This window comes from Microcebus murinus, chromosome X (genome assembly GCF_040939455.1).
Source record: "Microcebus murinus isolate Inina chromosome X, M.murinus_Inina_mat1.0, whole genome shotgun sequence".
In the NCBI taxonomy this organism is placed as follows: Eukaryota; Metazoa; Chordata; class Mammalia; order Primates; family Cheirogaleidae; genus Microcebus; species Microcebus murinus.
In genome coordinates this window covers 99,422,488-99,439,040 of record NC_134136.1, presented here as the reverse complement: position 1 = coordinate 99,439,040, position 16,553 = coordinate 99,422,488, and the positions used below count along the sequence as shown (strand labels likewise).

At 36.2% G+C, this 16,553-nt stretch overlaps 1 protein-coding gene across 2 annotated transcripts in view; it reads right to left on the bottom strand.

Moving 5' to 3' along the window:
* Positions 1 to 16,553, bottom strand: part of POLA1 (DNA polymerase alpha 1, catalytic subunit) — a 289,248-nt gene that overhangs the window by 246,818 nt on the left and 25,877 nt on the right. Inside the window, exons 15-22 of one of the 2 annotated variants that reach the window (XM_012784581.3) lie at positions 16,266 to 16,420; positions 11,041 to 11,125; positions 9,677 to 9,738; positions 7,930 to 8,019; positions 5,206 to 5,322; positions 3,809 to 3,984; positions 1,533 to 1,662; positions 926 to 1,045 (exon numbers count right to left, since the gene is read on the bottom strand). In XM_012784581.3, the coding sequence (XP_012640035.2) occupies positions 926 to 1,045; positions 1,533 to 1,662; positions 3,809 to 3,984; positions 5,206 to 5,322; positions 7,930 to 8,019; positions 9,677 to 9,738; positions 11,041 to 11,125; positions 16,266 to 16,420 (935 nt within the window). The remainder of the gene's footprint in view (positions 1 to 925; positions 1,046 to 1,532; positions 1,663 to 3,808; positions 3,985 to 5,205; positions 5,323 to 7,929; positions 8,020 to 9,676; positions 9,739 to 11,040; positions 11,126 to 16,265; positions 16,421 to 16,553) is intronic. The other variant, XM_075999456.1, reaches the window with a different exon arrangement.

The following is a 16,553-nucleotide window of genomic DNA, read 5'->3' as shown; positions in this document are numbered from 1 at the left end:
TGCAATACTCAGTTCTAATAAACGTTATTTACTTTACGTTAGTTGTCCTAACTGTGAAGATAGTTATTATAATATGCTCATGAATCCAAATGAATGCTAACCATGGTAGTTTCCTAAACAAATACTATTATAGATCTCTGAGTTAAACATGCAAATTATATTTTTAAATGTTTCTGAATTCATAGAAATGTCATATTTTTAAATCAATGGATATTAAAAATACTTTTCATATTATATAAAATTTGAGATTGTCTTAAATTGACTAACATTCATGATGTAAAAACATGAAATATCATTATTCCCATTATTAATGAGGACAACATAAAATAAGTACATCCATATACTGAAAATCCATTCCTAAGTAGTTTATTAATGGCCAACATTCAATTCCTCAGCAGAACTTAGTCCTCTAAATTAATAAACTCCCTATATCAATTTTGATAATGTGCATAAATAAAGCAAATACAAGAACCTGAATTGCATTTTAACACTGAATTCCCATTCTGAATCAATTACTATCAGTGCTAGTGATGGAGTTTCAAAGTGACGGAAGCCACCTCAGAAACCTGATTGTGGAGACCTTAATCATACTAGCACAGAAAAATAAAGGTTCACAGGTTTAAGGAAATAAAAAGTTTAACTGGCATTTAGCTTTGGGTAGGGCTATAGTGACAAAACATTTTCCAGGTATGGTCACCCATCAAAGAATGTCATATTTCACAAATAATTTTGTCTGTACAAACAAAAGTGGAGAAGAAAATGACCACACAAACACAAGGGAATAAACTTGATGTGGTTTCTACAGCACACAAGGGATTAATTATTTTCGAAGCAGGTGATATCACAGCAAAAAAAAAAGGCTATCTAGGTAATAAAAGGGGGGAGGGATAACAAAAAGCAAAATACTATACAATTTTGGACCCACCAGTTTTTGCTGAGACTTTCTGAAAATCTGCTTGTCAGGCACAATATAGTTGTTTTCATAAAATGCGTGAAGCAACAAGAACTCATTACGTTCCGATCGTCCACCCATCAGCGTCCTGGACTATTAAATAGAATTTCATTTATAAATTTGAGCTCAAAACCACAGTGAACAAAAGCGACTCTGAGTTGGTAAATTTTACCATAGCACCTCCTTCAAAACCTTTCAAAATAACAAAGCTGCTTTTTTTTAAAAAAAGGTACTAAATTATGTCTAACGTTTTCTTTAAGCATTATAGTTAAAGAAGACAAAGGGAACTTAAAATATTGACAATTTGGCTATTTCTTTACTGCCAAATGGACTATTCCACCAGACAGACACATCCAGATGTTAGAAGATCCTTATGTTCACCCAAATTTCAACACACTGCACCTGGCATTCCTCCCCTTCTCTCAACCAGTTATTCCTTTTACAAAAGAAGCCCAGCTTTCAGAATCCAAGTTACTCATTTTACAAGCATGCATTTAGACTCATTATCATATAACAACTACCCCAAGCAAACACTGAATCCAACAGGAAATGCTTTTTCCCCTTTCTAAGTTAAATTTACCATAATGTTCCCAGCGATGTTAGTGATCTGCAATGCTAATGGAAGAACATTTAGCTCACACATGATCTGCAAAATGAACCTGGCATCTTTCCAGGTGTGTTCCAACAGGTACAACAGATGAGAAGATTCACTGTACAGAAAAGTAAGAATGAAACAGAATCAAGTAATTAAAAGAAACAATGACTATAATCAGAACTTCATAAAATATTACAAGAAATTTCAGAGCAATGGCACCCCAGAGCTTTGGAAACAATTTAAAATAAGGTCAGTATGTAACTAGAAATTCATTCATACCGTTGATCCTAAAGCCTTTCTTCAAAAAATAAAAAAAATCCCATGAAAATAAAATCATGTAATGTATTAACTACAAACCTGAAAACTATCTAAATCCTTTCATTCATTCTATCCAGGACACATATATATTGCATGCTTACTATGTGCCAGGCATTGCCTGTGACCCAAACAAACAAAAATCCCTGTCCTCATGGAGCATATGTCCTCATGGGGGAGACAGAGCATAAAAAGGAAAAAGAAATTAAATATATAATATGTTATATAATGCTAAGTGTTAACAAGAAAAAGTTAAAAAGCAAAGGGGATATTAAGTATCGGGGCAGAGACTGGAATTGTAGTTAGGGAACTGGGGAAGATTTCACTGAGAATAAAGTCCCAGAGGAAGTGATGGAGAAAGTCTTATGGATGAATATCTAAGAGACAGACCAGACAGAACAGCACACTCAAAGGCCCTAAGCTTAGTGTAAATCTGACACTGTACTTCCAGGACCAGGAAGGAGACTAATATGCCTAGATCAGAGAGAATGATGGAAAGAACACTAGGAGATAAGGACAGAGTTAATGGCATGGAGACACATTGTATAGGACCTTATAAGTCAAAATAGGACTCTGGTTTTCACTCTGAATGAAACAGAGTTAGAAGATTTTGAGCAGAGTACCTTATCTAGGTTAATTTTAGCAGGATAACTCTGGTCCAGACCACATGGGGGCAAGGGCAAAAGCAAGGACATAGGTATGTAAACTGTGTAATCCAGGGGAAAGAGGATGGTGGCTTGGACCAGGGTGGGTCCAACAGAGGTGAAAAGAAGTGGTCAGATATAGATGTATCTAGCAGATAGAGCTGACAGGATTCCCTGATGGATCTACTGTGGGATGTCAGAGAAATCAAGAATATCTCAGTGGTTTGGGGCTGAGAATGACTTTGGAGGTTTCCAGCAGCAATGGAAAAATAACAACTGTCATTAATTTAGTAAGGAAAGACTATAGGAAGAGTCAAGGGTAGAAGATCAAAAGCTCAGTTTTGAACAAGCTGAAGGTTCATATTAGATATCGAGTAGAGGCTGGGCGCGGTGGCTCACGCCTATAACCCTAGCACTCTGGGAGGCTGAGGCAGGTGGATTGCTCGAGGTCAGGAGTTGAAAACCAGCCTGAGCAAGAGCGAGACCCCGTCTCTACTATAAATAGAAAGAAATTAATTGGCTAAGTAATATATATAGAAAAAAATCAGCCGGGCATGGTGGCACATGCCTGTAGTCCCAGCTACTCGGGAGGCTGAGGCAGAAGGATTGCTTGAGCCCAGGAGTTTGAGGTTGCTGTGAGCTAGGCTGACGCCATGGCACTCACTCTAGCCAGGGCAACAAAGCGAGACTGTCTCAAAAAAAAAAAAAAAAAAGATATCGAGTAGAATAGGCAAGTGGATACAGTGAGTCTGGAATTCACCAGGGAGGTCTAACCTGAAAATACACAGGTGGGAGGCATCAGTACCCACATGCTATTTAAATTCCTAAGACTCCATGAGATCACCTGAAGAAGGAGCACAGTCAGACATGAGAAACAGTCCAAGGAAGGACTCAGGAGGAAGTAGCAGAAATGAATGAGAAATGGCCAGAGGAATAGAAGAAATAAATAAGCAGTATCTCTAAATAACTTAATGATTACTCAGTTTTTATATTTCTAAAATATCTACACTAACTCCTGAATAAACTAATCAAGAGTAGAAATATAAATTTCCTATCAATTTCCAAACTACTATTAGGAAACATCAAGATAATATTAAGACAGATGAAGGAAATGGAGATAAACTGATCAAATCAGAATAATTCAAGAGGTAAACTAGTTTAAATTATGAAAGTAATGGAGATGGTGGTACTCATAGCACCACCAGCTCATATCCCTCCAGTCTAAGGACAGTTCTGGTGGCTTGTTGTTGCTATTGGTGTTAATTTCAAGAAAGACAAATTTTGAAGACTCCAGGAGCATACCTGTACATATTTCGTACATTTTCCATTGGGATTACAACCCTTTCAGTTCTCAGAATCTGTTGAACAAGTTCAGACAAATGGTAGCTTTTACAACGAATCAATTCCTTTGCTGAAATTTCCACATCACAGATCATTCGGCCACAGGTAGCATTTCTTTCACCAAATCCACTTCGTCCCTGCAAGATGAAGACAAAAAGCAAATCCCATGAAAGAGCAAACATTGAGAACATTTGATTCTAATCTATTTTGAAGCTGGCTCAAAAATTACAATGATGAAACTCTCGTTCTTCCATTTATCAATCAAATATTTTTGAACATTTACTATGTATCTGACACTGTTCTAGGCACTCAGGATATAACAGTGAACAGAAAAGATTCTTGACCTCATTTACGACATAAAATTAAAAATAAACATCATAAACAAGAAATTATATAGCTTTACAAGGTAGTAAGTATATGCAAAAAGGGAAAATTAGAGCAAGGTGAGGAGGACAAGGAATTTCGGAAACTGTATCTTAAACAGGGTGGTGGGGTAAAACCTCACTCAGAAGATGCCATATAAAGAAAATCTTGAAGGGAATAGAGTTAGCTAAGCAAGTATTCAGACGAAGTGTTAATAACAACTCTACCACCTTAAAGATATGAAAAGAAGCAAGATCAATGACCCCAAATGTGATCTATAGCAACAGAATAACTGGACATCATTATAAAAGGTACAGGTACAGATTCCTAACTTTTCTTATGAGGCATCACATCCACTCTATTTATAAGCTTTAAGTAAAATAAGATTTCAAACACTGTGCAGTATCAGGTTTAGGAAGAAGGTATTCCACACCAAAATCTCAATACATGAAACAAGCAGGAAGAATGAAAAGTACATAGTCTTTAAAAGCATCAAATAGACCTGGGTTCAAATCTCAGTTATTCCCCTTCCTAGTTACATGATCTTGAACAAGTTACATACCCCTGTGAGAATATCTATAAAATAAAATCGGAGTTGCTGTGAGGTCACTAACACAGAAAGCACTTAGCCTACTGCCTTCTTACACATTCAACGTCAGCCCCCTTCCATTCAGTCTTCCCATCTTCTTCCTGAAGGATAATACTAAATGATTTCTGAACCCTGCAACCTAGCTCTAAAAGCTATCACTTTGGGAATAATAAAGTGAAGGTAACATGAATGTACTGTCTTTGTTCACTATTCCTAGATTCTAACTGAGGTTTTTACAAATAAAATGCTGAATTCAAAGGAAAAGATGTTTAGTGCCAAAGTTAAAATATACTGAAATTCCTATCACGAGACAACCAATTCCTACTTTTAAAAGTATAGTGTGCTCCCTGTAGCTACCCCATATAAAAAAAGCCAAATAAAGTAAGATTTTGAAGATGATTATTACCCCAAGCTTTGGCATGTTGGATCGCTTCAGTCGACCTATCTTGGACCAGTAAGGAACTTTGCACACATTAATTCTCTGCAGTAGTACTTCCAGTTCAAACCCATAAATATTATGACCCTAGTAGGAAAAAGAAGTCAGCCAATAATGTTATAACAAATGCAAATTAGAGGATTTATCTTCATATGCACAGAATTTCTTTGCCCTTTCTTTTTCTGGTCTCTAATTGAAGACATCATGTGCTTACCTCCGATTGGGAGTCCTTTCTTCTTCAGGAATTTATTCATCAGCAGCATTCATTAGCCCTGACATTAACAAGGCTGCTAAGCAGATTGCTGGAATAAACTTTATTTCATCCTAATTGATGCAAGGTTCATATGATGTCTTTTAATTTGCAGCTCATGCCTCAGTCCCGGAGGCAAATGCAAATTTAACATCCCATACTTTTTACGTTCTCAGTAAAAGCTATATTCAAACAATTCTGGAGAAGGATAATTTGTCATTTAACTGTGGGCCTCCTTATCTAGTGTTTGACTATCAATGTTGGGGAAAAAAGATCATACTGTGCACTTTAGCTTTGTAGATTATTTGCCTCCCCTGTACTGTGATTTGCTGAAATATCTATATTAAATTATGGTCCCAAGGTATTATGGGCAGTCTGAGAGTCTAGAGGCCTTTAGTTATAAAGGAATCTAGCCAGTGAACATAATTCTCATTACTAGACTGTCACAAGGAAGAAGTTAACTTACTTTGTATATCAGGGTACAAAAACTTTAAAGATGTGCCTAAACAAGTTATAAAGATTTAGGCCAAAAAAAAAAAAAAGAAAGATTTAGGCCAGTCAAAAACTAACAGCAGTTTCAGGCAGAGGTGCATGCCTAATGTTGAATCAGTGTAGATTCCATTTACTGCATTCTGCTGATCACTGAAATAAAAACTTCTACAAGATTCAAAAATAAATTCCATTTTGCTTCCTTAAAAATATAGATGCTGCCTATGTTGTATGACAGTTTACAAAAGACTTCTTAGAAAATTCAGGAACTGCATTTAGTTTCTTCTTAACACTGAATTCAAACACTACTGATTTAGACTTTTAATCGATATGCAACAAGATAAATATACAATACCACTGAATAATTCAAATAAGAAACTTGCTAAAAACAAGGAAACAAAACTATATAGAGTACAAAATATCTCAAAAATGCAACCAGATTTTAAATTTCTATAATAATAATTTCCAATTTCTAACATGTAACATGATTCACATACCTATATTTATTAAAAATTACTCAGATCAATAAACGTTAACTTGTTTTTAAATTTATTACTGAGAGTAGTCAAAATCATGGAAACATAAAAAATGGTGATTGCCAGGGGCTGGGGGAATAGGGAGTTAATGAGTACAGAGTTTCAGTTTTACAAGATGAAAAGAGTTACAGAGATGGTTGCACAATATTATAAACCCAGTTAATATTTCTGAACTGTACACTTAAAAATGATTAAGATGGTTAATTTTATGTTATGTGTATTTTACTATAATTATATATATATATATATATCTCACTATATATTTATGGCAGTTTTGTCTATTAAAAGACTCAAAGGCCCTGAGAAAGTATCATTTCCAAACTATCATGCCTGGGATCAGGGACCCAAATTGATATCAGAATTCCATCTTACATCTGGATTTCTCATACACAGACTTGGCTCTAACACCCTAAGCCTGGTCTGGGTATCCTAGGCTCCATGACATCTCCTTGGGGTCCAAGATACTGTTATTGGAGACTGAGTGAGGGCCTAGTGCAAAGACAGAGCACCACAGTACAGTACTGTGGAAGAATCTTCTTGGCATTTAAAGATGGGTCCTAAAATATCATAAGGGAACCAGGTGCAAAGATTATATTGGTTACAATCCACAGGCTCTCAGGACATTAGCTATACCATTGCCAGATAAGGTATCCAAGAGTGAAAATGAACGTAGAAAAGGATATGGCAAACATTTTTGCAAGGCTTCAATGTAACCAAATTACTGGTATCACATTTAAAATGCAAGCATTTATAGCCTGCCTTCCTCTGAAAAAACAAAATCAAAATATAATTTGATTGATCCATTAACCCAGTAAAGACAAATGAAGGAGTTCTACAGCCTACAAACTAAAGAAAACCAGAAGATATACAAAGCAAAATGTTGCTCTTAGGATCTATGGCAAAAATAACTCAGTGAATTATTAGCTCTCACTGTCTAACTGGGAGCATACTGGGTCACCAAGAGAAAAAAAAAATCCTAGTTCTGAGTTCTCAAAGGAATATGGCATAGAGATCCACTGAGGTCATAAAATTAAAATATTTAGTTTTGTGATTTGCACGAAACCATAAGAATTAACTAACTCCTATGACCTCTATACATTTGGGCCACTAAGCCAAAATTTTGGAGACACTAATAGTTTACACACATTTAGTTATATGCTGGTCTCTGAGTGTAAATAACTAGAGAATCCTAACCTTCAATGATAATTCATTCATATTAAAGAAAAAAAAAACTATCTTTCAGTGACCTGGGATTTTTCCCCCCTTTTCTATTAGCAGAAAGTATAGCAATTCCAACCAGTCTATAGGGTCATTTTACTATGAAAAGATTCATTGCTGCTCAAAAGTACCAATAAAGTCACATCGTAAAGAATTAAGGAATGAAAAGCTTCCCCATGAAATGATCAAACATCCACTTACCACAATGATATCAGGATCAATTTTATGAACTTTTGCAAGGAAAAAACCTAGCAGTGTTCTTTCTGTTGCAGCAACCTCAATCTTCACATTCTGTTAAATAAAAACAACCAGTTATTGACTCTTTATACTCAAGTGCTATACCTTGGCTGCTTCTTCAATCAGGAAAAGATTTCCTAGGGTTAAAAGAAACCATCTTTTTAAAACTAAATGCAGCAATGAAATTCCTGATTCTAGGTTTTTATTGCACGAAGTAATAATTGCACAAAGTCTCTAAGGAGCTCATTCTAGTAATAAGCATGTGAATAAAGCAAAATTTTAAATGCTGAGCGACATCGTGCAGAAAGTCCCTCCACAGGGACATGCTTGTACACTTGGACACATTTTAGAGCATATGAATCAGAGTACCTACCAAAAACATTACTTATAATCCCTGGTAGACCTCACTGTTTATATATGTATTCTTTGCTTGTATACCAAGCAAAGAAATCCCAAGGATTGTATAAACTAATCTCAAATGGTGGTATAAGAACTGATAAAAACAAAACTGGACTAAAAACAAACATTATTTAAGAATTATAAGTATTTTAAGTATAAATAAAATCTATCACCACACAAAACACATCTTCATAAAAATTCTACTTGGATTACTGAATATAAATCAGGTATTCAAAAGATCTGCTCTTATTAAAAATCTCTTAAAATGGACATTGGAGACTCAGAAAGGGGGAAAGTAAGAAGGGAATGAGGGATGAAAAATTACCTATTAGGTACAATGTACCCTATTCAGGTGACAGGTACACTAAAAGCCTAGACCTTGCCACAATACAATTCATCCATGTAACAAAAACCGTTTGTACCCCATAAATCTATTGAAAAAGAAATCTCTAAAATGGAATTTGATGGCTATATGTTTTCCACAACTAGGTTGGTTAAAAAATGTCAGTTTGACTGTAATGGAATTTTTCTAGGTCATTTTACTCCAATAGTAATGCAGGGCACTTCACAAATAATAGCCTAATATAACAGCACCCTCCCCCAAGAACTGGATTTCTCAAGCCATTTTAAAACAGCATAAGTGGACCCCAACATAAGTGGCTAACATTTTTCATTTTGTCGAGTGAGAACATTAAAAAACAAAACAAACCTACATATTTATCAACACCATCATTTATAAAAGAAACAACATACTCTCCAAAAAAGAAATTCTTTAGATTGAATACATTGACCTTTGTAAAAAACTCACTACATTATACTACTTTTTCCCACAATTTTATTAAGGACCTATGAAAACTTCTTCACAGAGCATACTGGGAGTTTAGAGATCACTGATCAATTTTAGCCAGCCCACATGAACATTGCCAGTACATGGCTCTTACAGTAATCCCAACTTCATTTCGCTTCCCTCAAGCTGGGCCCAACACCTTCCCCCCAAACAGTAATCACTGACCATGCATTTTGAAAAACTTCCAACTAAGCCATTGAAAGAGGGTTTGAGCCTATCCATCTATTAATATAGTGTAGAATCCCATTATTTCCAGGTAGTGAAACATTTAAATATTGTTAAATGTTTCTACTTTTCTATTTCTAATACATTTTAATGGGTTAATGCCATAGTCCAATCTAGCAAGAATAGATGCAATAAATTAAAATACAGAACAGCCTATTTCTACTAGTCCATACTATCCTCCTTTTCTCTTTCTAAACAAATAGGTGCTTCATATTTAAAAGGAATAAATGGGTTCTTTACCTTTTTCTCAATGACTTCTTTGAAAGCATATGGAAAAATACAGTCCATTGGTTTAGATACAACTGTAAAAAGGAAAAAAAAATTCCAACACTCTTCTTAGTCTAATTTCAGGCACACATACACTGCATGTTTCCAAATGGAAACTGTTCTAAATATAAATAAATTCCCCCCAATCTCTAAAGAATTAAGAAGATCATCAAGTATTTCCATTGGTTATGTTGTTGGACGTCAAAAGAATAGCTAAGTACAGAACCCTAAGTCTCTATAATTATTAAAAGTGCTTTGATGAAACAACTGCTATCCATTCAAGTCAGAGTGGAGGATTTTAACAGCCTTCCCCAAAGGACATCCTCCCCTACTACCAAAGCCTCAAGCAGCACACACTGGAGGAACTCAGTTCAACCTTCTCACAGAAAAGATGACCAAACCTTCCCCTATTACACCCCAAGGTTCCTTGTCATAAACAGCTGTTCTTCATACTTCCTCATACATAAAGTGAATAAGTGCATGTTGAAATGAACTAATGACTACTTTCTTGTACATATTTAACAGGCTATCATCATTTTGTTCCATGTGTTCCACCCACATAAGGGGTAAAACTGTACAACAATCACACCTCAGACTCCCCTCTCTGCATATTTCCTAGTCTCACTTTCCTAATACTTAAGAAACCAGACAGGAGAGGCTATACAAGTTAATCTCTGGTTCTGGGCTGAGAAAGATTCCAAGAAACATAATAGATCAATAGTATTATTTCTTTTTATTAGATAATATTAAAATGCTTATTTAACTGGCCAACCTCTCAACATGGAATATGTCAGAATCCTCCTTGGAAAATGACTGATAAAACACATATGCAACAATTCTATGGAATTGTTTCACCCATTGAATTTTATGCATGGCACAACCCTACTCCAATTTGGTATTACTATAACTCTTCCCAAATAGGTAAACATTTACTTATTCCTTGGTGTCTTGCTTCATCACACAGAAAACTTTGGCCAGGCTTCTATGATGAGCTTTTAGAATGACATCAGGAATAGAAAATAGTTAAAGCCTAATTTTGACCCAGGGGAAAAAAAAAAAAAAACTACTCAACTCCAATAGAGTAACCATTGGAACAGAAAAAACGATATCAAATTGTCTCCAAACTTCTGCTTTTAGAACAAAATAAACTAGCTGAATAGGAGACAACCACTCCAATAAAAGTGAGTTTCCATAAGAAAAAAAAAGCTTCTTTAACAATATGGACTAACCACTCTTGAAAACAATTTTTGAAAAACAAGTTACTGATCCAACAGCTGGAGAAAAAATTAAAAAACTTAAATCAAGCCTTAGTAAACTAGCTTAAAAAAAATACATACCACAGAAATGTGACTGAAAGGGAGGCTGTGGGGGTGCTTTATCTAATGCAAAATTGTGATGAACCAAAGCTGCTATAGCAATAACCTGCAAAGAAAGGAGGAAAAAAATCACTTATCTAACATCTATTATGTACTCTGCATTCTCACCCAAACCACCAGGAATATTTAAAGATACACATTTAGGTATCTATGAATACCTTTAATTTTTTATTATGAAAATATTTAAGCAAATTAAAAAATAGACAAAATAATAAAACTGACTCCTATATACCCATCATCCAGTTTCAATTATCAACTCATCTATAGCCCTACCTACTTCCTGCCTCCCCCCAGATCATTTTGAAGCAAAACCCAGACCTATAATTTCATCTAAAATTTTTCAGAAATATTTTAGAATCTCTAAAAACAGGGTTTCTCAACCTTGGCACTGTTGACATTTTCAGCCAATTCTTTGTTGTGGGGCTGTCCTGTGCACTATAGGATGTTTAGCACTCTACCCACTAGATGCCAGTATTTCCAACCCCATCCCCCTATCCTCCCAATCCCCCAAAGCCCCCCAACAGTGTGACAACCAAAATTGTCTCCAGACATTGCCAAATGTCCCCTTAGAGGCAAATTCTCATCCTGTTGAGAACCACCACTCTAAAAGATAAAAAGTTTTTAAAATGTAATCACAATAATCTCACCTAACACAATTAATAGTGATTCCTTAAAATCATTAAATACCCAGGCAGAATTTAAATGTTCATGTTTTCCAATAATCTCAATTTTATAATATTTACCAAATAAGGTCCATACTTTGCAAATCACTGACATGTTAAACTACAGGTACAACCCTGCCCCACCTGTCATTTCCCTGCAATTTATTTGCTGAAGAAACTGAGTCATTTGTCCTATAGAGTGCCCCATAGTAAAGAACATTTAACATATTCATCTGTCTCTGTATTGCCTACAAGTTCACAGTTAAGTCTAAAGGCTTGATCAAAACCAGGTTCGATATTTTGGCAAGAATACTTTAGAGGTACTACTGATTACTTCTATCAGAAGGCACAGGCACATAATGTCTGCTTATCTCTATCTAGTGATATCAGCAACCACTGGTGATCACTGCCTAGAGATCCATTATTCCACTGAGGATTACAAAGTAGAATATTACAAAGCAATATTCTGCTTTTCCTTCATTTATTAGCTGGAAACCTTCTATGAAAAGAAACTTCCCTTCACCAATTATTTGGTTACCTAAGGTACAGTGTGTGTTCAGAAAAGTCAAAATAAGCACTTGAGGCTGGGCACAGTGGCTCATGCCTATAATCCCTGTACTTCGGGAGGCTGAGGCAGGAGAATCACTTGAGGCCAGGAGTTTAAGACCGGCCTAGGTAACATAGCAAGATTCTGTCTCTACAAAAAAACTTAAATATCAGCTAGGCATGGTGGTGGGTGCCTATAGTCTTAGCTACTCAGGTGGCTGAGGCAAGAGGATTCCTTGAGTCCAGGAGTTTGAGGTTACAATAAGCTATGATTGTGCCACTGCACTCCAAACCAGGCGACGAGACTTTATCTCAAAAATAAATAAAGGAATGAATGAATGAATGCTTGATTCAATCCTTTTATTTACCAGTTTTCAAAATAATGAGTTGGTGACTTAGCTTCCTTCACAAGTGACCAATGTGGTGGTGGTAGTGTTGACATTATCATTATAAACTCATAGATTCGATATGTTTCAATCTGTTGCAATTATTCTTATTATGCTCACATGTCCCATCTTTGGCTAGAAAACTCTCCAAGTTGCTTCCTAAGTCATTCTGACATATCTTTAGTAGATTTTAATACTGTACTTGCTTTCTGGTATAACAAGATGTTCCAGCCTTATCTTGGACATTTCTTGCCCTGAATCAGGCATTTCTCCACTGAGTCCAATTTCCTTTATTAGGAAATTGTATGTAGAAACTTCACTCTGGGCACTAGGAGATGGTTACTTTTTAAAAATTTTAACTAAGTCTAATTAAACCTTTCCCAAACACTTAACTATTAACAATGGTCATCTACTGTGTTAACTATTATTAAAAGATCAAATCAGGCCTGGTGCGGTGGCTCACACCTGTAATCCTAGCACTCTGGGACGCCGAGGCAGGTGGATCCTTTGAGCTCAGGAGTTCGAGACCAGCCTGAGCAAGAATGAGACCCCATCTCTACTAAAAATAGAAAGAAATTACTTGGACAGCTAAAAATATATAGAAAAAAAATTAGCCTGTCTCTGCTAAAAATAGAAAGAAATTATTTGGACAGCTAAAAATATATAGAAAAAATTAGCCGGGCATGGTGGTGCATGCCTGCAATCCCAGCTACTTGGGAGGCTGAGGCAGGAGGATCGCTTGAGCCCAGGAGATTGAGGCTGCTGTGAGCTAGGCTGACGCCACGGCACTCACTCTAGCCTGGGCAACAAAGTGAGACTCTGTCTCAAAAAAAAAAAAAAAAAAAAAAAGATCAAATCACATCCTGAAAAAAACAGTGAAAATAATACAAAAATGGTATTTTAAAAGATCCCTAACCATGTCAAATGTCAAAAGGACTTAGGTGTGCACACAAAGAAGCTCCACTGACCAAAGTGAGACAAATGTTAAGCATCAAAAATAACAATAAGGGGCCAGGTGCTGTGACTCACACCTCTAACCCTAGCACTTTGGGAGGCCAAGGTGGGATGACTGCCTGAGGCCTGGAGTTTGAGACCAGCCTGAGCAACATAGGGAGACAGCACCCCACCCCCAGTGTCTACAAAAAATAGAAAAATTAGCCAGTCATAATAATGCACTCCTGTAGTCCTAGCTACATAGGAGGTTGAGGCAAGGAGATCGCTTAAACCCACCAGTTTGAGGTTCAGTGAGCTATGATGATGCTACTGCACTCTAGCCTAGGCAAAAAAACAAGACCCTGTCTCACACACACACAAAAAAAATGAATGCAATAGATTGAAACATACTGAATATATATAAAACCCATGTGTTTATAGTGATATTCCATAAAAAAGGAAGTTTTTTAAAAAGTAACAATAAAAATAGTTACCACTGCACGTAACATAGGTCTCCAACCTCCTGCTTAGAAAACTAGCAATGAAAGAGAAAGAAGCATTTCTCCTGCCTTTCCTGTATAAACTATTACAGCGTAACCAAATAATGCTGGTTAAAGAAGAAAAGTTAATTTTATAGAAACATTTAACTAATACACATGAACAGAATTAGAAAACCACCATTTTAAGCCAGAAATGGTGGCGTGTGCCTGTAGTCCCAGCTTTTCAAGAGGCTGAAGCAGGAGGATTGCTTAAGCCCATGAGTTTGAATCCAGCCTGGGCAACACAGTGAGATCCAGTCTCAAAAAAAAAGAAAAAAAGAAAACCACCATCTTACAACTTCTAATGAAATAACTAATTGAGGCAAAATTGACCAATAAACAAAGCCATTAGATTAGTTGTTCTCAATTGAGGATAATTTTTTTTAATCCCCACCCACCCCAGGATATTTGGCAATAGCTGGAGGCATTTTTTGGCTGTCAGTAGTGGCAACGGATGCTACTGGCATCTAGAGGGTAAGGGCCAGGGATGCTGCAAAATATCCCACAATGCATAGAACAGTGCCCCACAACAAAGAATTATCCAGCCTAAAATAGCTGTAGTGTCAAGGTTAAAAAAAAAAAATCTTAGAGTAGACGAAAAGTTGATGGAAAATTATAATGGTTATCACCACTTAAACCCACTTATCAATCATAATCTCACTAATATTATAATAGTTTAACAAGACATTATGTGTCTTCTGATATGATGCAATATGAAGCACACTGTACCACCTATAAAGTATTTTGGCTTAAAAAAGTTGAACTAGAATCTAATTGATCCTGTAGAGCTAACTTATAGCATACACAAATATGAAGGATAGAGCAGGGCTTGGCATACTTTTTCCATAAAGGGCCAGAGAGTAAATATTTTAGGCTTTATAGGCCATATGGTCTCTGCTAATGACAACTCAACTCTGCCACTGGAGTGCAAAATCAGCTATAGACATGCTGTGTTCCAATGAAACTTTATTTACAAAAACAGGTGGTGGACTGGACTTGCCTCACAGACCATTGTTTGCCAACCCCTGGTATAGAGGAAGAAGTCTAATGATATCACAACGAAGCAAACAAATACAGAAAATAGGACATTCTATGAGACGACCCACAGTGATTCTTTAATTATTCAATGTCATTGAAAAAAACTGAAAGGGGTGGGAAGGAGCTATTCTCATTTAAAAGAGATTCAAGAGGCATAAAAATTAAATGCCATCTCAATCTTGTTATGAATCCTAATTCAAACAAACCAAGTGTCAAAAGACATTTTGAGAAATGGAGTCATGTAAGTATGGACTGGGTATTTTAGATCATATCAAGGAATCACTACTAATGTTATTAGGTATGCTAGGGTATAAGAAAGTATACATGTTTTGAGAGAAGCATACAAAAGTATACGGGAGTAAAATGGTACAATGTCTGAGACTAGCTTTAAAATACTTCAAGAGGGAAAAAAAGGGGAGAGGGAATAAACAAGTGTGACAAAATCTTGATATCTGCTAAATATGAGTGACTGGTATAAGGAGTTCATCATATTATTCTCTCTCTGTTCATTTAAAGTTCTCCTAAATAAAATAATAAACAAAAATAAGTCCAACAATTTATATCTTTAAAAAGAAACCTCAGGCCGGGCGCTGTGGCTCACGCCTGTAATCCTAGCTCTTGGGAGGCCGAGGCGGGCGGATTGCTCAAGGTCAGGAGTTCAAAACCAGCCTGAGCAAGAGCGAGACCCCGTCTCTACTATAAATAGAAAGAAATTAATTGGCCAACTGATATATATATAAAAAATTAGCCGGGCATCGTGGCGCATGCCTGTAGTCCCAGCTACTCGGGAGGCTGAGGCAGAAGGATCACTCAAGCCCAGGAGTTTGAGGTTGCTGTGAGCTAGGCTGACGCCACGGCACTCACTCTAGCCTGGACAACAAAGCGAGACTCTGTCTCAAAAAAAAAAAAAGAAACCTCAAACACTACACAAATTCAATTCATTCTCCAAAATGGAGTTTTAGTAGTGAATTAGTATTCATTCCCCTCCAAAAAAACACAACTTTCTCTCATAGGAAAGCTGTATAAATTCAAGAAAGTATTGTATCTAAGGCATACATATAGTATCTATCCTATTTCTTTACCACATTTTGATGATCCTTTGCATTCTGCATTGTCTTCATGCTGAAAGACATCACCACAAGTGGAGGAGGACTGACATCCTTAATTACATTCACTAGGTCTGGTTTCAAAGCCATTGCCTCAACTTTACACCAACTGATCGGCTGATTCAAGAGCTCTGAAAAAGAATAGATACAAAAGATCAACAGCTGTTTACTGAAAAAGAAAAACTACTAGAATTAAAACATCTGTGATTAACTGCAATATTCTTCAATCCTATCTTCTAGTAAGAATGACATAACATCTAACTA